Here is a 23,251-nt window from a genome sequence, read left to right on the forward strand (position 1 = left end):
AATTTTTTATTTATTATTATTATTTTTTTTTTTTTTTACACACTCCAAATATCGAAAACGCTAATTCTTTCGATGTGCGGGAATTTTTGTTTAATTTTGAACCAAGTTAAATGACTTAGTTCTAAAAAGTGTTTTCAGTAGCTAAGTAGCGTAGCATACGACCGGTGTAGCGAACGAAAAGCTGCTGAGGTTTTGATAAGATTTCTGATCTAAAAATACAGTAATTAAGACAAACCAGACAACGACAAATTTTCAACAGCAAAATGCGTCCTTAGCAGCTCTTATTACATTGAAAAGAGCATCAAAACAATGTTTACCTTAAAAATAAAAGCCCCACTGGTCTCGATTGAACGTAGTTGTATTTTTTTTACAGTTTTCATATGAAATCTAGACAGCTGTCAGTCCCTCTGTGGTGAGTGGAGCGAGTCGGGGCTAATCGTAGGATCGTTCATGCAGCACGAGTAGTTTTCCGCTCGAGCCGGTAATTCTACTGGCTACTTCTCTTCCTTGTTTTCCTATTGTATCTTCTCATTTGTTTCGAAAGTTTGCTTTTCTCTGCTTTGTCCTGTTCTACTTCAATTTGAGCTGAATGAAATTCACAATTCTTAACTCATTTGCAAACTTAGTTGTTGTTATGGTGAATATTAACCTGCACTGCTTATAGACCGTTGTTATTTTCCTCTCTAACCACCCGCACAACCTGCTTACACGCTTTCTTAGTTTGCAAATCAGTCTCCTATAACAAAAACATGAAAGCTATTGAAACGATGCGGTCCGTTGTTGTGAGAAGAAGCGGTTACAAACGGTTACGCTTGGTCACTGGTGAAATAATAAGGTCATAGCTATGAGGAGTAAAAACTTCAGTTTCCCAACCTGGGTGATTAACGTTAGCGCTTTAATCACGTGTGTACTGATACTGCTCTATCTCGGGTCACAAACGAAAGTCACTGAACACAACAAAGACAGGCAAAGAAATGAAGATCACCACGTTGTGGACGTAAAGTACATTGATTTTTTCTCTGTGAGGTAAGAAGTTTACACGTATTTAAAGCAGAAAAAGGATTCCACGGCTACAATGCGTCGGACTGATTTAGAAACGTAGCATGACGTTCAAACGTTCCATTCAAACACTGAAATCAAATAGCAACTGTGATAGCGCAAAAACAACTGAGGCAAATCGACAAGTGAATTCTTTCGAGCATTTGTTTTTATTTAGAATTGGTTAAAATCATATATCTATTTGCTTGTTCATATAAATAAGGAAGGTCGAGGTTAAACACATACTACTGGTCAACTCTGTCACCTTGTTCTACTTTATTGCCTTAAGCCCTTGAAATTCACAAAACACGTGCAATGGCAAAAGGACGTTTAACAGTAGAGAGACAAAAGAACCAATAGAGATATGAGTAGGAGATGTCCAAAGGCGCTAGACTGAAATATATCACAGCCGTTACCTTTCAAAACTACAATTTTACAATTGATAACGATGTTAATAAGCTTCTAGGCCAAGAAAGGCAATTATATTCAAGAAATGCTCATTAAAACGTATAATTCAATAGTTCTAAAACTGCGCAAACATTCCCAAAATTCTGGATCAACAAAACATTTTTTAGGTTTCTGCAGATAATGTGAAAAAATTAGTAGAACTTAATTGCATTTAAGTTTTATGTTTTGCAAGCAGCAAAACCTTATCTGATACCTGATGTCTCTTACGCTTCTGCAGGATAAATTTGTTTTGTCTAAAATTTTCCCAAACTCTCTTCGCCTCATTGATCAAATTAACTCTTGCTATTGTCAGTGTTCATAATATAATGTTTTGTATTTATTTAAGTCATCACTTACGAATCTCGTAATCATCTCATGCCTCATTTCAAGCGTCTGAAAGTCAAATAAAATGAAAGCAGGTTTAATCTTTGCATTTATACTTGTCATGCATTTTCATTTCATTATTTAACTGGTCGATGCGCATTTTATTTCGTCTAGACCCTCACAACTCGTTTATCTGGACAAGAAGGGCTATCGGTTAGCACTGGACGCCACCGATGAATCCAGCTTCATCGAAGCTAGAAATGGTGTCATTGACAGTTTATCCACGGACAAAACACGTGAGATGCCGACCAATAACAGCTCAGACGTCACCCTGTCAAGATCATCTAATGATAGCTTTATGAATGTGTACGATGAAAGTGAAGAAAAGGGCGATGCTGAAAGAGACGAGAGTATTGATTACAATATGGGATGGGACGAGTTTCCAGAAGAACCGAAGAGGTAATGAACGTTTCATTCGGCTGCCTCTAATAAGTCTTATCCCCCATTCACACCAAGGCTTAAACACGTTTAAAAACTGTTTAGTTAAACAGTTTAAAATTGTTTCCTTCATAAAAGCTGCTTCGGATTTTTGTCGACTAGAGATTAAGGACAAATGAAGGCATAAGTTAAAGTTTACTTGAATCCTATGTCAAAGCCAATGGTTCAGCTTTCTGTTAACAATTTTCATTTTGTTAAACCTGGTTAAATTAAACATGTTTTGTTGGTGTGAATGGGGCTTTAGACGGTGAATTTTTCTCCATTGTTCCTATCCACCTGTGAGCATGAATAGTGAATTGACAAAGGCTAGCCATGATATATTGATATTTAAAGAATGAATGTTGGTCTTGGTGTTGCAGAATCCCTTGTAGTCCCAAACGCCCGCTACAAAATGTAGTGCTGCTAAGAACTCACCGATCCGGCAGTGGAACACTGGCCAACGTAATATACAGATATGGTGACTTAAACGACCTGGAGTTCGCTCTGCCAAAACAGAGGAGTTATGACTTCTACTGGCCATTACACTTTAATCCAAGCTTTGTGGACAAGGCGTATCTCAACTCTACACCTCCAAACTTGCTCATCAACGCTAGATATAGTCCTGATACGATGGCGTCTTTCATGTCCAAGGTACAAAGACTATTGTTTATCATTCTAATATACAATCATCTATGAGCCTTCACCAATCTCCACCACTCTACCTCTTCTTCTTTAACGTGAACTAGATGTTTATCTCACCGGTCACATGGTCTTTCAGTTACTCTTAGTCTCTTTGGTGCAGAAAAATGATCTTTGGTCAGTTTACCAGCTGCATTGTACGAATCTGGCATATCAATTTTTTTCACATGCTTTATTTAAATACGCAAATACACTTAGGTTGCTTACACTTATATAAATCACTTACACTTATACAGTATTTGAATTTTACATAGTACTTTTCTGTTAAGTTAAAGTGCCCCTGGGACGAAAATTTCATTTTCCATCTTTTTGCATTTTCGTGTAGAATATGACCTTTTTACTCATGTTACCAAATTTCAATCCTTTACGGCGATTGGAAGGAAATTTTTTTTGGCTTTTTATTCGAGATTTCACGGCCGCCATTACTTGGCCTTGTTCCGGAAGTTAAGGCTCAAATTACAGGAAGTGACGTCATTGGCTCAACACGAAAAATTCCACATGGCTAATTTTCATATGGATTCTACTTTATAAATTGTATTCTGCCCCCAGGGGCACTTTAAAAGAGAGAAAAAAAAGGCACAACTAAGTAATCGAGAAGAAGAAAAGAAAAGAAAAGAAAAGAAAAATAAGATAACAAAAGAAGTTAAACAAAAACTACAAAATTGAGCCTATGCATTACTTTGCATATAAAAGTTAAGAAAAAGATGTATCACATCATTCATTTTGATTGAGAGCAAAAATTCCATATACTACATTGACCATTTAAGCACATTTTTCTAATTTCCGTTGAATAGTAAGTTTGTTTACAAGTTCATCTAAAGACAATTCTTTTTCAAGGTGTTTAGAGGAGTAGATATATTGTTTGACCAAGATGATGAGCAAATCTAGCCTGCGTCTTTCGGGGTCCGAGAGCACATCAGTTACATGATGTATATCATAACAGACAATTTTTTCATTCAAGAGTGCTATTGTAGTACCTTGACACTGGTTGCACCATGATATAATTTGTGAGTAAAGTTTTACAGATAGACTCCCTGCAATCAATAAAGGTGTGTTCTATTGAATCACCACTAGAGCAATATAAACATTTATCGTTATCCGCTAAATGAAATAGTCTGAGTTCTCTCCTCGTTACGGTTATTCTATGCAGAAAACGAAAACAAAATTGACGGAGTTTATTATCCTTAGTAAAGCGGTGTATCAACAAATTTTTCTGGGAATTTTTCCTGCTACTTTTTAACTCCACTTGGGACAATGGAGCCGTGATTATTGAACAACTGGTAATAATTTTTACAGCGCGTTTCAGCAAGATCAAAAACAGTTTTATTTAACGGAGCGGATGCGGAAGTCGAAGAGAGATCAGCTGCAGGTATAAACGTTTATGCTGCTCTCCTTTTCAACTCGGATGGAATGGCTGAAATTAGTTGAAAGCAGTTCAAATAATTTGTGGTGATGTTAAATTTGTTGCCAAACTCTTAATATGATAAAAAGTTGCCATTTGTATTTAGCACATCCTTTACTGTTACAACTCCGCTATCAAACCATGACTTCCAAAACAAGGTAGCATTGTCTATGGTTATCGACTTGTTATTCCAAAGAATGAATTCGCCATTTGGAAGGATATTGGTTGTATTCTTGAGATCTTGAAAATATTGAAGAAGTTCTCGATAAAAGAGAGGCAGACCTGTTTTTAAGAGTTTTCCATTAAAGTTGCATTTGAGGAGAAATAATAGGCTGCCATGTTTTCGAAAGTAGTAAATTGGGATTGCCTTCCATTTATCGTCAGACGTGTCCAGTAGTCTACCAATCCAAGCTAGGCGTAACGATTTAATAACTGCGTGAAAATTGAGGTTAGAGCATATCTATATAAAAAAAAATTGATCGACGAATGAGAGACAGTTTCACATACAGTATTTAGAATGCTTTAAATTTTGCGTGCATTCGAACCAGTTAATAAAAATGTGCATAAACACTGAAAAAAAAAAATAAAGAACCCGATCGTGAGAGACCTCGTCCTTTCGTCCCAGTGTTTCTTCCAGGTTTTAGGTTTTTTCCGTCTCCACTTCTTAGTCCCTACCCACAATTAAACAATAGAAAATTAAAATAAAACAAGGAACGGCGTGAAAAAAATTGATATATTTTTATTTTAGGACTCTTACTACATTGCCATGATTCGAAAACCATCGAGCCATTTTGAATCTGTCTTTAACGGATATCAAATTGACACCTTGTTGGGAATGGACAACAGCAGTAACCCGTTTGACGAGTTCCTGGGCAAGCCAAAAGAGTATCTATTGCAATATCTCAAGACAAAGCCACGATTTGATATCAACCTCAACATGGCCAAGAATGGTAATTGATATACATTTTTTATACACACAAGCGTGTTTCCTTGTTGGAACAGTGTAGTAGTCAAAAAGTTAGAGCGATAGCTGGCCGAACCTGACGATCCGTGTTGAGCTCAGGTTTGGTTTCCGCATTCTTAACGTCCTTGAATTCAATTTAGTCCACAGTATGTCTCAACTCTCAGATGCATAAGAGACTGGTCGAAAAGTATAGGGTGGGGTGGGCCGGAGCAGAGAGGGGTGAGTCATCAGTTTTTGAGCCCTCGGTAAGGGGTGGGTCGTGCAGTTTTCAGCTACCCATGGGAGGTGGGTCATCCTATTTTTAAGAGGAATAGGCACACATTTATCTGTCAAGCAGCATTCAGGCTTTCTCTGAGAAGTGTACGGTAGGTCAAGACCTGGTAGTGAAATACATGCCTCACTTTGTATACCTTAACATGATGAAACAAACGAGAGAATGGGGAGTTGGGAAAAAGAGAGTGTTACTTGACCTGTGAGGATGTAGAGTGGGGGAAACTCCTCGATGAGGATTTCCTGAGAAAGCAAAGAGTTTCCGTCCTTAATCTGTTTATCAAAAGTCACAAGCTGACAACCGAAAAGAAATAAACGAAAAAAGAATTAAGCTTGACTTAGTGTCAGCTCACATTCAGTTGTCAGCAGCCATGGGCAGTGTATCTGAATCGAGCGTCAGCAGTTCAGAAGCAATTGAAGACTGTGGTCTGCAGGAAGTTGGGAGTGATTTTGTGATTTTGCCTTAAACATGGCGTCCTCGTCTAGTGATAAAAAGCATTTCCATGACAAGGTCTTTTTGTATTCTCTTCTGTTTCCAGGTTAGAGCATCTTTCAAGCTTTTTTTTAACTCTTTTTCAACAGGACAAATATTTGATCTAGGTCTTCAGCACAAATATTACAATGACCCAGTCATGATCAGCAAACACATCGACGATTTGTCGGAGAAAATTGACCTGGTTCTAATCGTGGAGTATTTTGATGAATCTCTTATTTTGCTAAAAAGGGAGCTCTGCTGGGAGTTGGATGATGTGGTTTATTTTAAGCTGAATCAAAGATCTCAGGAGTACAAGCAAACTGAGATAACCAGTCAACAAAAGGTACAGTTAATCATTAGACAGATTCTTTAAAGCTAGGAGTCTCTAATACGTCAATTAAATAAAAGCTGTTAACTACAAAAACTGTCATTTAGAAGTTTAGGACCTTCTCTCTCTTCGAAGTGAATGCGTCATGATTGTTCATTGTTAGGGAGTGATTCGTTCCTGTGGTGCTGTTTATAATGCTGTGAAAGATTAATACAGGTTTTGAGTCGTGGATAAAATCCTCATTTGGGAATAACTGAATAATTTTTGCAAATATATATATATTAACCAATAGAAAATGAGGAGAGAGCTGTCCAGTTATTTTCTCTTGATATTAACCTAGCCTAGTACTTTTTCCTGTAGCACTGTTAGCGGTTTTCATTGGTTTGATCAGTGAAGAATGTTATCATGAAGTTTTGATTTAAATCATAAGCAAAATTCCTGAAACGTGACCTGAGAAAGACTGGCTCTTCCTCCAGTGTTTCCTGGTCGCCAGCTGAATCTTTTCCTGGCGAGAAGGTCACTCCAGAAATGATGTATTTTTTAATCCGACCAATAAAAATACGCAAGTTAGTTGAGTTACTCACCGTTTATTGAGCTTGTGAAGTGCATCCGATCCATACCAAATTCGTCTCCGAATTAGCCCGAGATTCAAATTGAGCGCCGCCATTTTGATTAGCACGTGTACTAGAAGCCTGGCCGCTTTTACGTGACGTCATTCCGTCCAAGGGAAATATTGCAAAACCAACAAACGTAAACATATGGATGAAGAAAAGGAAGATAACAAAAATAATGAGGGACAACAAGGCACATTTTGGTGTACCTGTAAACCTTGTGAAGCCAAGAGAATGTATTTGTTGTCGCGAAGAGTCGAAGCTGGAAAACAAGATGGAATGGTACGATTTGTACTCGAAATGTAACAGTTTATTAATCGTATATTGCGTCAAGAATTAAACGCACTTTTCGATCATTTTTGTCTTGCATTTGTGTGTTTGATATGACTCTAATCTTATTTACTATTGGTTGTGTAATACGCGGGGATTTCACGTATCACCGAAAATGAAAAGTTTTAAATGGTTTTTCAATGAGCTCTGTTAAATAGGAACTACGGCAAATTCCATTCTTGTTCTCACGTACCCTCTCCAATGCCGCAGAATCGGTAAGAGTAATGATACTTTATTTTACGGTTTTTTCATAAATTTAGTAATTTTGATTTTTCGAAGCAGTCTTGGGTACAATGTTCGCTGCACAGGAACACATTTTGACGTTTCCACGGCAGCCCTAGCCTCCCACGCATTCGGTAACACGATTCCCCTAAAAACGACTGCGTGGGAGGCTACGGCAGCCCCGATCTCTCTTCGCAGCAAAGCAGGTCGAGTCACTTCTTTGCTAAGCTCTCGTTGTTTTATGAGCAAATTATTAAATGCTACATGTCTTCGTTTGTCCCTTTCGGATCTGTTATCATAGTCCGGAACGAAGACGATGGCATTTTCAGTCAATAACGAAAAATGGCAATGCTCAGTTTGTATTTGTATCTTCAGAATCTGAAAAAATTTCAAATTTTTATTTGTTACCTACTTGCCAAGAAAAGGTGATGGACGAGGTATCAGCTAAATCTATTTTTTTAGATGAAAATTGAATGCGAGGATCTTAGAGAAAGTCGCTCTTAAATAAAAGCTAGTGTCATACTTTCCCGGGGTACTGTTTATTTTGCTTTATATTTTATTGCATGAACTCCTAACTTGTCCACAGTCAAGTTAAAGCTTTACATCATGGTTGCATCTTTTGAGCCAGTCATTGGCCTCTTGAGAATTGCCACTGAAATGAACGCTATTGAGGAACATTTATTAATGGCCTTTCCTTTCTCAATTAGATACAGATAAATGATTGGAACAATGGAGATGCTGCCCTGTATGACTTTTTCAACAAAACGCTCTGGAATAAAATTTCCAAACAGGATCACACTTTCTTTCAAGAAGTTCAAGAATTACGTCGGAAAGTTGAAAAACTAGAAGAGGATTGCATTAATTCCTACCAAACTAACCACGATACAGGAGAAGTGGAGATTAAACTATTTGCGCACACTGCAAACGTTAGCAAATATCTGTGTGAGAAAATGATTATGAAAGAAGAAAGCTACATTGTGTACCTTAAGAAGAAAGCCCACATGAAACTTGGTGAACATAATGACTACCAGAGAAAACTTTTCTATGACAAGTTAAATAAGACAAGGTTGGAAGAGTCCTTAACTTTGTAGGTGACATACTTTTTTGGAATAAAATAATCTCTTGTTGATGGTGTTGTTCTTGTTGCTATTTTGGAACCATGTAGTTCGTTAGCTAAGGTCTTTGCAGCGATGTATTCACGAATGCCCGGCTAGTTCCGATCCGGTCGAAGAGGACAAAGTTTCCGAATGGAAAAGAAAACATATGCAAAGCGAGGTTGAGAATATGGTGGAAAGATTTACTCGACGGCGAAGGGAGACCCAAAGAGGCACTCATAATTATAAGACGTCCCTCCTGTGGTGGATACGTCTCAAAGACTAGAAGAAGTCCGATTACAAATCGAAACATGTTTAATGGCTTCTAAACATATTGACCACATGCTCTATGGTTTCATCACATACCATAACATTTAGTGAGTCACATGACAATAAACGCGGCAATAATTGGTTAGCACTAAAAAACTATAACAGGAACATAGTAAATCTAAGTTTAACAACTAAAGTGCTTAGCAAATGAGAAGTCTCTCTTTTAATGTCTCTTGCGCATTCGCATTCGGGTCTTCTTAAATTCGTTCCTCGACCACGACTTGAACTGCGGCTTAACTCTCGTCCTTTGCTCTGTTTGGAGTGACAGCACACTTCAAAATGACCCACGTTGCCACACTGTCCGCATTTACGGTCACGTGAACGACGGCAATCCTTTGCAAAGTGGCCCACTTTTTGAAGGCCATTTAACTAGGTTCGTGGGACAAACATCCTGCAAACTGCTAGGATTGGAATGTCAATGTGTGGCATATCCGCAATGGAAATAATGTCATGGAATATGTTAAGCCTGGTGAATTAATGAGAACGATGTAATCGGAAGGTCTTAGGTTCGTCTCCTGATAGGAGGACGCCGTTTTTTTTTTTTTTTTTCCGAGTATGCCGGTCTCTTTTACTGATTAATACATTATTCTCAAGACAACATTAATACAAAATTTTCCGAAAGAAAGACAGCTTAAAAAGAACAATTGAATAAACTGAAGATTTACAGTAAAATAGAGACAGAAGATTTCCTAAATATGTTATTAGAGGAAAATCTTTGGCTAGTTTTTTTCTTTTCTTTGTCATTATTTTTTCATTGTTCATTGTTCCGTCGAAAGTTTGATATTCCAACAAAATCCAAAAGAGATTAGTGGTAGTTTCTTTGGCCAAATGGCGAAAGAAACATAACTTAGACGAAATTAACATTTTTTTCACACATGGACTTTCCTATTGGTTCCTTTCCCGGTGTGCAATCACCTGATTGAAATTTAACACTCGTACCATGATGTGTTCTATGCAAAATAATTTGAGTTTAGTAAAAACACAAATAGTCAATCCATATAAATCGATATCGGAAATCAATTGACGCCACATATATCAAAAGAATTCAATGCCGATTCTATAGATTAAAATCGCTAATCAGAAAATGTTATAGCTCAAAGAAAATAGCTCACAAACGATAGCTCACAGAAAATGTTTTTTTTTTTTATGGATTGTTATGAATTATGAGTTAACTGCAGTTATGAGCAGTTATGTCATCAACATAAGCGGCTATGAAAATAAAGCCTGAAAAAATTCGGGCTTGACCGGAACTCGAACCTATCATTTCTTCGGTACCAGTCCACCGTTGCTCTACCAAGTTCGCTAACAAGCCAACTGGGAACAAGTCATTATGTGAATTCTTAACATACCCGGTAGAAATCCATGTATTTGCATTGAAAAGTGGATGAAAGAATTACATGAAATAAGATGTCATCGGAGTTATCAATTGTCACTCCGTTCATCAATGCGCCGATTGTGGTTTCACGAATGGGAATCTACATCAAAGCACTGCGAGTTTCTATATTTACACAAGCACAATATTTGATATCATCAAAATTCGCGGAGATGGGAGCAAGGCTTCTTTCACTCCAAGAAAACGCATTATGGATTGCTAGTTGTGGGGAGACTCAATAAGAGATTTGTATGGTAGATACAAGACAGGCAAAACCAGATTTTACTTTTATACCGTTTAATTTTCCCAACTTACTGCATTTCACCCATACATTGAAACAAGTTACCGATTTAAGTAGGATTACAGAAATAAAAAGAATGTCATGAGGAAGCATAAAGAAAGCTATAAGGCTTACAATATTAGGCTTCCCCTGAACAAAATTTTAATCACAGCTAATGATGATATAATGAAGCTTGCGTTGTCCACCCAAAGCGAGATCCCCCATATGTAAAGAGCACCGAGTTACCATGGTAATAATCCTGGTGCTGACAGTGATCGGCGCCGGGATGCGACCCATTATTCTCTAGGAGCTGCAATCAAACAAATAATACTTTTTGTACTCCAGGTATGTTCATTATAATTCACAATTCCTACAGGCAAAGAAATGGAATAAAACTAAGGTTTTTCCTCGTAAACTAGAGTTTCACTGAAACTTGGAATTCTGGAAAGAGAGCGGGGGTGCATCTAAAAGTACTTAAATAAATGATGAAGGGTAACCCTTGTTAGCCATTATAAATTTCAATAATTAGAAGATGGGAAACAAAACCAAAGGTGGAAGTTACAAGACACACTGAGTGATGGGGCGGGTTCTGGAGTGAAAACTACGAATCGAAGAAAGGAAAATTAACACCAGGCTTCTATACTGACTCCACCCCTCCGCTCTTTACAAGGCTAACGCAATTACCAAGAAATAAAACAGATTCATTGCATTACTTACAAGGGCATGCATGCTTTTCTGCACTTCTTGAGTGACTTGAAATTGTTCTTGTTCCCTTTGCATCCACCGTAATAGAATTCTTTACACTGCCCTTCGGATTGGTTGAAGAAATACCGTTTTATGGATGCCTTGCAGGGTCCCACTTTTTTGGGACGACGGCACTTCCTTCTCAGCTCTATTTGAGACTGATTAGCTACAAACAAGAGGAGAGATCCATCAACAACATGTGAAATACATTTCTTTTCTTGATAGAATAACATCATATTTGTCGTACGACAAATGATATTCTAAGGCCCGGTTCAGACGCCGAACTTTTCATGAGCCGAACCTAATAACTCGAATTAAGTACATGAAAAGTTCGGCGTCTGAATCAGTTGAGAACGGCTGTTTCAGTTTGGAACGGCTCTCAGCCGTTCTTCCCGCCTGGCTAAGCCGGGGATTTTGGCTTTGGAACGGCTTTGATTCAGACGTCGAACTTTTCATGAGCCGAACCTAATGCATAAATTATTATAACGCATTTCAAAGAAAAAAAAAATAAAAATAAAAAAAAAACGATAACATTTCGATTGGTTTTGCTTCAAGTACTGATTAAGATCGTCTAATTAAGTTCGGCTCATGAAAAGTTCGGCGTCTAAACTGGGTCTAACTTTATTGTACTTAACACGATGAAAAAAAAACATTTCCCATCGTTTTGATTCCCTGCTGCTTCGGATCTACGACAGCAGAAACAAGCTGGTGGTCACGGCTGACATTCGCTTCGCTACTCTTTTTTGCCATGATCGCCTTCTCTGCATTTTTTGTTGCAACCTTGAATTTTGGATTCCTGATTCCTAGATTATTCTCCATATTTTTAACAGATGTTAACAGATTCAAAGCCAATAAACAGACCCGTTTGTATGCCATGAACTATTATGAAAATAATCCACATGAAGACCCACTTCATTCAAGTTGTCAAAGCAACCAGCAACAGTCCTTTTCCAGGAGCGTCTTACCGGAACTGTCATTTTGAGAAAGACAACACAGCGAGTAGAGTTTATGTTATTGACTTAACTGATCACTCATCATATTATTGGGGAAGAGAAGCGGTTACAAATTGGGTAGGGGGTTGGATACTTCGAGATACGTTACAATACCACTAATAATAATAATAATAATAATTTTAATAATAACAGTTCTTCGAACGAATTTTCCGAGGCTTAATGCGTTGAAAAAATTTGAATAGAAATTAAAAACATGAAGCATCGTGAAAATGATCTAACCTGCGTTAAACAAAAGGAGCAAAGCGACGGCAAGCACAATGAACTTCATCTTAGTGGTCTGATTCTTCTTGTATTCAAATCTGTTGCAGAGGAAGAAAGCTTCACCTTAAGTTATGTAAGAATTGAGCTGACTGATGGCAGAAAATTATTGCTTTGTTAACGGCTGCCAGTTACATGTAGTCCGCACAAAAACAAGTCACAGAATGTACAAATCAAGAAAACGTTTTTTCCACCCGCAGGAAAGTATCGTTGTTAAAAGTTTCCTGCTTAATTTCAGTTGTGCCATTTAAACAGAAATGGCCTCCCAGTAGTGAGACATTGTGCGTGCGGCTGGACATTGGTCAACTATTTCCGCTATTTTTAGACCTCATCAATTCATGCAGCCTTGAAGAGGGTCTCAGTGGGGGGATGGCTTTGACGGTTGACGGTTAAATATTACCAATTTTGACGGTTGACGGCTATCAAGGGGAAGTTTCTTCAATGAGTTAACTTATTCTTAACTGTTGTGTTTCTAAATATTAACAATTGTGTTCTTCAGGTTTATTTCTTTATCAATGTAGTGAATCATTTACATTTTGAAACCAGAAACACTTCCAGACGTAAAAAAAATTAAAAAGTTGTGATGTCAGTTTAGATGCAAATTAAGTGGAAAAGAACAGAAAGTGAGAATATTTGGGAACATGGAACTGAAACTGGTTTACCAGTTAAAACGATTACTTGAGAGCCAGAAGTCCGGGATAAGCATCTGAAATAGTGATATTTGAGACACCTTGAAACCGTTTGACGGCTAATAATAACTGGTCTTTTGGATAGTTGACGGTAAAAACTTGTCCTGTATTGACGGTTGACGGTTAAATTTTAGGCTCTTTGACGGCTGATGATTAATCCCATTGAGACCCTTAATGAACTGATCTTGATTCTGCTAACTGCCTTCACAACAATTTGAGACACGAATCCGGCTATAATTTTCAGCCTCATATCGTTTTGTTCTTTAAAGACAAAGCATGCTTTAATCTGCTCTTCCGAATAATCAAATAAATTCAGTAATTACTTTGATGATACTCGGTCAAGAGAGGCTCTCCGGTCTTAACACTTACCTGCAATCAGAACACCCAGCTCCCAAACACAAGCTGATAGTCCGCTAGTTCGAAGTGATAATTTTGTTGCTGATCAACGGAATAAATTAAAAATAAACTGACGTTTTGCAAATCCCCCGCAGCAATTAAGCTGCAGTTTTTCAAATCATTGCCACGTGGACTTTGGAAATATCTACAAATATTAAATGAAATAACAGTGTCCACGAAAGATTTCAAACACTGTTTTTTAAATTTTCATCGAAGTATCCTTCAAGCTCGACGACACGCAAAAAGGTATTACAATTCACGAAAGCTTGAATTATTACAAATTACGACAACAGGTTATTACAATTCACAATAGGTATTACAATTCACGACCCTATTACAATTCACGACAGACATACACGTCCATTCTTTTCTTCACCCATGTAGGCTGGTTGTCTAGTTCTGAAGAAAGAGCTTAGCATTAAAACATTACAGTTCTCGGCATCAGTGCGGTATTTCTTGAGTCATAATTATCACCAATAACGAATTCACAGATGTGGATTACCAATACACAAATTCCAATATGTTAATGAAAGGATGTCACTCAAAATAGAATCATTATTTTTTTTTTGCTATTTCATTCTGCGTTAGTTGTTCGATTACAATTTGTGTCAAAAGCTATTACAGTTTTGTTCAATAAAATACAAAAAACAATTCGTTCAAATGTTATTACATTTTGTATCAAAAGATATTACATTTTGGATTACTATTAGAGGCTGAGCTTTACCAAAATTTTAAGAACGTATTAAGAACATTTCCCAGGCTGAGAGTCGATTAAGAACGTTTTTATTTTGCTAATCTGTATATAAAATCAAGGTAACAAATGGATATTAACTAAAATACTTAAGGGCATGTTTTGTATAACATTGACAATGGTGACACACATCTCGGTTTGTCATAATCGGCAGTTCTTGAAACCATATCTCTACAGGCAATGCACTTTGATAGGTTTCCTAGTCTCGTCCTCATTGATTTACTGAAATACATGTAGTGTATACCATGTAATTTAAGAACATGTTAAGAACTTTTTCAGCCTCAAATCGCAATAAAATGTAAGAACGTTCAGCCTCAGCTCCAAAATTAGACGTTCTAATCTTATAAAAAAAACAGAGTATAGTCCCCCGAAAAACAAGTCACAGAATGTACAAATCAAGAAAACGTTTTTTCCACCTGCAGTAAAGTATCGTTGTTAAAAGTTTCCTGCTTAATTTCAGTTGTGCCATTTAAACAGCAATAGCCTCCCAGTAGTGAGACATTGGACAGTTGGTCAACTATTTCCACTATTTTTAGACCTCATCAATTCATGTAGCCTTCAAGAGGGTCTCAGTGGAGGGATGGCTTTGTCGGTTGACGGTTTTAAAATATTACCGATTTTGACGGTTGACGGCTATCAAGGGGAAGTTTCTTCAATAAGTTAACTTATTCTTAACTGTTGTGTTTCTACATATTAACAATAGTGTTTTTCAGGTTTATTTCTTTATCAATGTAGTGAATCATTTATATTTAATTTTGAAACCAAGAAGTACTTCCAGACGGAAGTCAGTTGTGATTTCAGTTTAAACTCAAATTAAGTAGAAAAAAACAGAAAGTGAGAATATTTGGGAACATGGAACTGAAACTGGTTTACCAGTTAAACCGATTATTTGAGAGCCAGAAGTCCGGGATAAGCAGCTGAAATAGTGATATTTGAGACACCTTGAAACCGTTTGACGGCTAATAATAACTGGTCTTTTGGATAGTTGACGGTAGAAACCGGTCTTAACACTTACCTGCAGTTAGCACTGCCAGCTCCCAAACACCAACTGATAGTCCGCTAGTTCGAAGTGATAATTTTGTTGCTGATCAACGGAATAACTTGCAAATCCCCCGGCGTCAATGTCGTTGCTACTAGCAATTAAGCTGCAGTTTTTCAAATCATTGTCACATAGACTTTGGAAATATCTACAAATATCAAATGAAATAACAGTGTCCACGAAAGATTTCAAACACTGATTTTTAAAACAGGTATAATTTTCATCGAACTTTCCTTCAAGCTCGACGAAATATCAAAATATTGCATTGACACGTCAATACAGGGTGAGACGTACGTGTCTCAGTGCATAAAAATCATGAATTTTCCTTCTTCGTGTTAAATTCAGTTTTTAGCAGTTCTTTATAGAAATTCACAGTCCTGCTAAATTCAAGAGCAGAAATTCGTTTCAGCAACAAGGTTTTTTTTTTTTTTTTTAAGAAAAACGCGACTTATAAACGTATCACATGGTAGCCCAGTGGTGATCTTTAGCCAGAGATTGTGTCGGCCTAAACGTTAACGACAACTAAAAGTTTAGTGGGCGGCGACTAGCTGCCTACATCAATTTGGCTGTATTTCTATACTACGAATAATGATAGGGGGAATGCTTTTCTATAACTTCTATCACTTCTTCCTGTTGACTCTGTCTACCGAATCGAAAGTTGATAATAACCGCTTCTTCAAATCAAACTTTTTTGATCGAACGTTAGTACACGATCAGCCGGCTTACCGAAGGAAATTTTTTCCTGTTACTGTCTGCTCAACTGTTGTCGCCATGTAAAATTGAACATTAAAATGTGTAAAGAAGTTTGACACTGGCTTAAAAACGCAAAAAGCAAACGTTCTGTAAAAACACTGTCAGGTCTTTATCGATTATGATGGAGTGAAAAGATGTAACTTTATAAAAGCAAAAATGATGCAAATGTGTCTGCGAACGAGGAAACAGCCGAAATTAACAAAGGGAAGTGAGATTTAAGGGATGCCTACGTGTTCAGTTCCCTGCGTTGGAGAAAACCACGTAGGCAGCTAGTCGCCGCCCACTAAACTTTCAGTTGTCGTTTACGTTTACAGGCCGACACAATGTCTGGCTAAAGATCACCACGGGGTACCAAGTGTGTAAAAAACCACGCTTCCAGAAATACTCTTTTATGATAGTTTCTTGCTCTGAATTGCTGTTTTATATTTTCAGACAGCTCTTTCGGTTTACCCATAAAATACAAAGTCGCGGTTTAAGCAATTTATCTTGTTAATAACGTCCCTGGTTTCTTTTGATAAGTAGTTCTGTCTTGATATTGATCAGTTTTAATAGGCTTGTAGCCGGCTTAACGCCTTTCTTTCGTTGTACTCTAGAGATCTTTTCAAAGGTGCCTGTAATGTATAGCAAAACAACGAAGTTCTGCTTAGAAGACTGAGTATCCGCAGACTTGTCGTGAATGTCCGAGGTTGGCGGCGATGATTTTCTTTTGGGGGCACAATTTTATACAATTGCGAGGATAAATGTTGTGTACCATAACCTAGTCGACGTGTCTACGTTCCCTGCGCTTATCCTCGTTAGTCGATGGGATCTTGTCCGCTCTATTTAAGGCTATGTCTACCGCACTATGCTGGATAGAATTTTATGCCCCTGTGGAAATAACACCGGCCTGGTGTAAACAGAAGTGGTCCAAAACCGCCGCCATCTTTCAACTCAGTAGAATCCAATGTTGTTGACAGTCCGTTTCGGCTCAATTCTCTGTTCACACTACTCAAGAAAGTGTCACGAAAACCTATCCGATATGTAACCAGTCACTTTCAACACTGAAGCAGCGCAGCATCGCTCCAGCACAAAAATTAGATCGATCTGAAATCGGCGTTGTGTGTGAACGAAAGCTCGAGTATCCGGAAAGTTTTTTGGTGCTGGTGTAAGAGCTATTCGGTATAGTGTAGACATAGCCTAAGAGAGTATTAGCTACAGATTGCTTTTGTTTTATGGGATGATGGGAACCGAAATCGAGCTACTTGTCAGTTTGAGTAGATTTTCTGTACACTTCCACTTGGACACGTCTGTTCTGTCGTGAATTGTAATAACAGTTGTCGTGAACTGATTGTAATACCCGTCGTGAATTGTAATAACAGTTGTCGTGAATTGCAATAACGTACCTATCGTGAATTGTAATAACCTGTTCTCGTAATTTGTAATAATCCGAGCTGTCGTGAATTGTTAGCATTAAAAGATTACAGTTCTCGGCATCAGTGCGGTATTTCTTGAGTAATAATTATCACCAATAGCGAATTCACAGATGTGGATTACCAATACACAAATTCCAATATGTTAATGAAAGGATGTCACTCAAAATAGAATCATTAAATTTTGTGCTATTTCATTCATTAGTTGTTCGATTGCAATTTGCGTCAAAAGTTATTACAGTTTTGTTCGATAAAATACAAAAAAAAGTCGTCCAAATGTTATTACATTTTGTACCAAAAGTTATTACATTTTGGATTACTATTAGAGGCTAGGTTTTCCCAAAATTTTAAGAACGTATTAAGAACATTCCCCAGGCTGAGAGGCGATTAAGAACGTTTTCTTTTTTTTTTGATAATCTGCATATAAAATCAAGGTAACAAATGGATATTAACTAAAATACCTAAGGGCATGTTTGGTATAACATTAACAATGGTGACACATCTCGCCTTTTTGTGTTTGTCATAATCAGCAGTTCTTGAAACCATATCTCTACAGGCAATGCACTTTGATAGGTTTCCTAGTCACATCCTCATTGATTTACTGTAAAAAAGTAGTATATACCATGTAATTTGAGAACATCTTAAGAACGTTTTCAGCGTCAAATCGCAATAAAAAGTAAGAACGTTCAGCCTCAGCTCCAAAATTAGACGTTATTATAAACAGAATGTACAAATCAAGAAAATGTTTTTTTCCACCCGCAGTAAAGTATCGTTATTAAACGTTTCTTGTTTAATTTCAGTTGTGCCATTTAAACAGAAATGGCCTCCCAGTAGTGAGACATTGTTCGTGCGGTTGGACAATTGGTTTCCACTATTTTTAGACCTCTTCAATTCATGTAGCTTTCAAGAGGGTCTCAGTGGGGGGGATGGCTTTGACGGTTGACGGTTATCAAGGGAAAGTTTCTTCAATGAGTTAACTTATTCTTAACTTGTGTTTTAAATATTAACAATTGTGTTCTTCAGGTATATTTCTTTATCAATGTAGTGAATCATTTATATTTTGAAACCAGAAGTACTTCCAGACGGAAGTTAGTTGTGATGTCAGTTTAGACGCAAATTAAGTAGAAAAGAACAGAAAGTGAGAATATTTGGGAACATGGAACTGAAACTGGTTTACCAGTTAAAACGATTATTTGAGAGCCAGAAGTCCGGGATAAGCATCTGAAATAGTGATATTTGAGACACCTTGAAACCGTTTGGCGGCTAATAATAACTGATATTTTGGATAGTTGACGGTAAAAAACTTGTCCTGTATTGACGGTTGACGGTTAAATTTTAGGCTCGTTGACGGCTGATGGTTAATCCCATTGAGACCCTTAATGAACTGATCTTGATTCTGCTAACTGCCTTCACCACAAGTTGAGACACGAATCCAACTATAATTTTCAGCCTCATATCGTTATGTTTTTTAAAGACAAAGCATGCTTTAATCTGCTCTCCCTAATAATTAAATAAATTCAGTAATTATTTTGATGATAAGTCAAGAGAGGCTTTCCGGTCTTAACACTTACCTACAGTCAGCACAGCCAGCTCCCAAACACCAACTGATGCTCCACTAGTTCGAAGTGATAATTTTGTTGCTGATCAACGGAATCAATTAAAAATAAACTGACGTTTTGCAAATCCCCCGCAGTCAATGTCGTTGCTATTAGCAATTAAGCTGCATGCAGTTTTTCAAATCATTGTCACGTAGACTTTGGAAATATCTACCAATATTAAATGAAATAACAGTGTCCACGAAAGATTTCAAACACTCATTTTAAAAAAAGGTTTAATTTTCCTTTAACTTTTCTTCAAGCTCGACGAAATATCACAATATATTTTTGACACGTCAATACAGGGCGAGACGTACGTGTCTCAGTGCATAAAAATCATGAATTTTCCTTCTTCGTGTTAAATTCAGTTTTTAGCAGTTCTTTATAAAGATTCAGTCCTGTTAGATTCAAGAGCGGAAATTCGTTTCAGCAACAATTTTTTTTTTTTAAAGAAAAACGCGATTTATAAACGTATCGCATGGTAGCCCGTGGTGATCTTTAGCCAGAGATTGTGCCGGCCTCCCGGGGGGTACTCCCTTATGTAGGCTATAGGTGGTTTTTACCTCACACATCGTCACGCAAGTAAAAAAATAAAATCCTCAACCATTCAATAGATAAAGTCAAGAAATTGATATGTCGTAGAATAGTGATACACAAACAACGTGTGAAAGCCACAGGGCTGTGCGATATCTCCTAATCGAATTATTCGAGAAAATGTACCACGGAAAATTACAGAGTTTAGTATGGGACGCCATGTTGGTGCCCCGTCTGATGGGCACCAACATGGCGGCCGGAAACCAGCAAGAACATCTGGAGTCTACCTTGGCTATTTCAAAGCCTTTCTTCTCTCTGCTGAACTTTCACACATTGACATTAACGCTTCTATTACATGTTAGCAGATCAGACCTAAAAAAAACACGAGGCGAATCGATGTTTCCATGTACGTGACATGTTTAGAGCAGCAATCCTTCTGTCACCCACTGCGCAAAAATCTAAAATTCAAACTCCTCTTTTTTCAAAACAAAGAATGCTATCCTGCTGAAAACAAGCAAGCCGATGGAAATTTAGATTTTCTTATATGTGATGAAGATAAAAACTCAAAATTGTGTTTAGTTATAATTTCAGTTTTCTATGACGTCATGTGAAAACCAAGAATACAGGTATGTGCGGCGCCAAAGGGTATTGTTTTCGGCTGTTTTTGTCATAAATAAGGTATCGCTTTCAGTCATTTTGCCGCCATTTTGGTAATAAATAGGGTATAGATTTTTTGCACTCTAGTCCTGAGTTCGTTAGAAGAAGCTACTTCAGGTCATAAATAGGGTAGGGAAAATCACAGATTTTGGTCATAAATAAGGTAAGGGTTTTGGGAAGCGGGCCACACACCCCTACCCAATTTTTTTTGGAGTACCCCCCCGGGGCCGGCCTAAACCTTCAAGACACAGAAGTTGTGTGGCCGGCGACTAGCTGCCTACATCAATTTGGCTGTATTTCTATGCTACGAATAATGATAGGGGGAATGCTTATCCATAACTTGTATCACTTCTTCCTGTTGACTCTGTCTGCCGAATCGAAAGTTGATAATAACCGCTTCTTCAAATCAAACTTTACTGCTGGCCAATACAACAAGCTTGGTTATGATTATTAAACAGGAGAAGCTTTTTTCCCTAGTTACTGTTGAACTACGCCGCAAATTGCAAATGATTATTCCGGGGCGAATCTTTTGTACTTTATTATTATTATAGAACATGAATTGTTTAATAGGTGATTGAAGTAGTCTCCAAGAACCTGACAAATTGTACTGTTCGGGTAACAAAACGTTGTGTTACTTCAATTTCAACTAAGCGTAAAAATATGTTACGAAAGTAAGCTGGATTTTGTGTTTCAACTTTTTTAAAAAAATGCACATGGATCAAAATAAAGGTTGGGTTTTTACGTCATTTTTGTTATTTTCTTTTGTAATTGTTTGTTCTTAAGACTTATCGCAAATCACGACAACGTGGTATTACAATTCACGAAAGCTCGGATTATTACAAATTACGACAACAGGTTATTACAACTCACGATAGGTACGTTATTGCAATTCACGTCAACTGTTATTACAATTAACGATAGGTGTTGCAATTCACGACGGCATTGCAATTCACGACAGAACACATGTCCATTCTTCTCTTCACACATGCAGGCTGGCTGTGAAGTTCTGAAGAAAAATCTTAGCATTAAAAGATTACAGTTCTCGGCATCAGTGCGGTATTTCTTGAGTCATATCACTAATAACGAATTCACAGATGTGGATTGCCAATACACAAATTCCAATATGTTAATGAAAGGATGTCATTCAAAATAGAATCATTAAATTTTGTGCTATTTCGTTCTGCATTTTTGTTCAATAAAATACAAAAAAAAATTCGTTCAAATTTTATTCCTTTTTTTATCAAAAGATATTACATTTTGGATTACTATTAGTTATGCGTTAAACGTTATTACAATTTCCGTAATTATAACATTCTGTATAGTATCAGTTGTTACATTTTGTGGCATAACAATAATTGGCACCTAAGCTTTGTTTAATTTCTGAGACAACATTAATATCTCGAGTATTCTTATCCATATGCACTGTATGTTTGCGTCAATTGAAAGTGTGTTGACGGTTTTTATTAAAATCAAACGCGACATAAGGCTTCCCCTGTGCTCTTTTTGACAGCGTCAGAAATGGCTATTCCGTAGAGGACATTAGACTGCTTACTGATACCTACATTCGACACCAGATATCTGAAAGACTTTAAGCCCGCCTCACAGGTGAGGCAGTTAGCTCAGCTCTTCCTCTCGTGTTCGGAGAAGTTTTGGTGAGAAATTTATCTCAGGAGGCCTTGACGAAAATATCCAACATGCTTGATATAAATTGATTAGAAAAGATAAGCGTATTCATTTGTGTTCTCCAAAATATTCCAATAAAAAGTGTATGTAAGAAAAGATTTCCACATTTCATGTTACTGAGTACCCCTCTTTGGGACGCGGGTGGGTGCAGAAATCCCGTCTAAAATTGTAAGATTGTAACAGGATTAATTTATAAGTAATAAGTAATGTAGTCGTGTAAGTGAAGCGTAGTAGTGCCAGTGTTAAAATTCTTACTTTTAATCAAGAGTGTGTGTAACATTTTCTTAGAATCAGCACCTTACGAAGGCTCCTTGGGTCACTGATCTCTGTCAGAGACTGAACTGGTAGTCACAACATTATGTAGTGCCATCAACCATCAGCAATACAAATGACTCTTTTGTAATCACACTCATAATCAGTGTTTAATATATTGAAATTTAGCGAACCAGCCAACTACCCAATGCTTTGAATATGAAGCCTGTGACCTGTTCACCACATGAGTCAGTGGTTAGAGCATCCAGACTAGTAACTGGAAGGTCGTGGGTTCAATTCCTGCTGGGTCTCAGAAATTTTTTTCCGAACGACGAGGATCGAAATCCTCCAATCAATCACTGAACACTGTAAATCAGTTCCATTTTCTTTAGTATTTCTGATTAGCATGTTGATTGTTCGTTAAAGTGCTCACAAGTTACTTCGATGTAATAATTAAATCAAAATTGTGTTGAAGAGGTGTGCAGTCCCATTTTTTCTCAACCAGTTTTAGTTTTCTCAAGTACTGAGTGAATTCAGTGACTTTTTGAACAATGATAGTCAAGACCCGTACTAAGGAGACCAATTAAAGGGACACAGTCAGCTTTGTGACCGCGCTGACCTGGACACTAGTTTTGTCAGTTTGAAAAGCGTCTACCTCAACCTGAAATCAAAAGTACGCGTCGAATACATCTAGTGTGTGTTTTATTGGATTTTCAATCTTTTACTGAAAACCTGTTTCTGAGTATGCCTTTGCTCATCCTATGATATTATTTTATCACGTTTGGTTAAAACCAGTGTGGATTGCGTCTCCAACG

General features: G+C 37.4%; 2 protein-coding genes and 1 long non-coding RNA gene across 3 annotated transcripts; 2 read left to right on the forward strand and 1 right to left on the reverse strand.

Annotated features, from left to right (window-relative positions):
• Positions 1 to 733: 733 nt before the first annotated feature.
• Positions 734 to 8,937, forward strand: LOC146477196 (galactose-3-O-sulfotransferase 2-like). Its single transcript, XM_085113564.1, has 6 exons — positions 734 to 1,026; positions 1,984 to 2,268; positions 2,667 to 2,937; positions 5,136 to 5,337; positions 6,204 to 6,439; positions 8,295 to 8,937. Exons 1-6 carry the CDS (start codon positions 845 to 847, stop codon positions 8,676 to 8,678), a joined length of 1,560 nt encoding a protein of 519 aa, XP_084969690.1. The 5' UTR covers positions 734 to 844; the 3' UTR covers positions 8,679 to 8,937.
• A 1,722-nt stretch (positions 8,938 to 10,659) lies between these two features.
• LOC146477197 (PI-stichotoxin-Hcr2f-like) lies at positions 10,660 to 12,738 on the reverse strand. Its single transcript, XM_085113647.1, has 3 exons — positions 12,640 to 12,738; positions 11,381 to 11,573; positions 10,660 to 10,973 (listed from the first exon to the last, which is right to left on the reverse strand). The coding sequence occupies exons 1-3, from the start codon at positions 12,686 to 12,688 to the stop codon at positions 10,967 to 10,969; spliced, it is 249 nt and encodes an 82-aa protein (XP_084969773.1). The 5' UTR covers positions 12,689 to 12,738; the 3' UTR covers positions 10,660 to 10,966.
• A 2,304-nt stretch (positions 12,739 to 15,042) lies between these two features.
• LOC146477198 (uncharacterized) lies at positions 15,043 to 19,403 on the forward strand. The gene is made up of 3 exons (XR_014865404.1): positions 15,043 to 15,227; positions 18,739 to 19,254; positions 19,335 to 19,403. It is a non-coding gene; the product is annotated as an uncharacterized LOC146477198 (long non-coding RNA).
• Positions 19,404 to 23,251: the final 3,848 nt, after the last annotated feature.

This window comes from Pavona decussata, unplaced genomic scaffold (assembly GCF_977016875.1).
Source record: "Pavona decussata unplaced genomic scaffold, jaPavDecu1.1 SCAFFOLD_71, whole genome shotgun sequence".
Classification (NCBI taxonomy): Eukaryota; Metazoa; Cnidaria; class Anthozoa; order Scleractinia; family Agariciidae; genus Pavona; species Pavona decussata.

Excerpts from the sequence above, each read along its gene's own strand:
- LOC146477196 (XM_085113564.1), top strand. The coding sequence starts at position 845 with ATGAGGAGTAAAAACTTCAGTTTCCCAACCTGGGTGATTAACGTTAGC. Across the intron at positions 2,269-2,666 it reads TTTCCAGAAGAACCGAAGAG|AATCCCTTGTAGTCCCAAAC; the intron begins GTAATGAACGTT and ends TTGGTGTTGCAG. Across the intron at positions 6,440-8,294 it reads AGATAACCAGTCAACAAAAG|ATACAGATAAATGATTGGAA; the intron begins GTACAGTTAATC and ends TTTCTCAATTAG.
- LOC146477197 (XM_085113647.1), bottom strand. The coding sequence starts at position 12,688 with ATGAAGTTCATTGTGCTTGCCGTCGCTTTGCTCCTTTTGTTTAACGCA. Across the intron at positions 11,574-12,639 it reads GCTCCTTTTGTTTAACGCAG|CTAATCAGTCTCAAATAGAG; the intron begins GTTAGATCATTT and ends TCTTGTTTGTAG.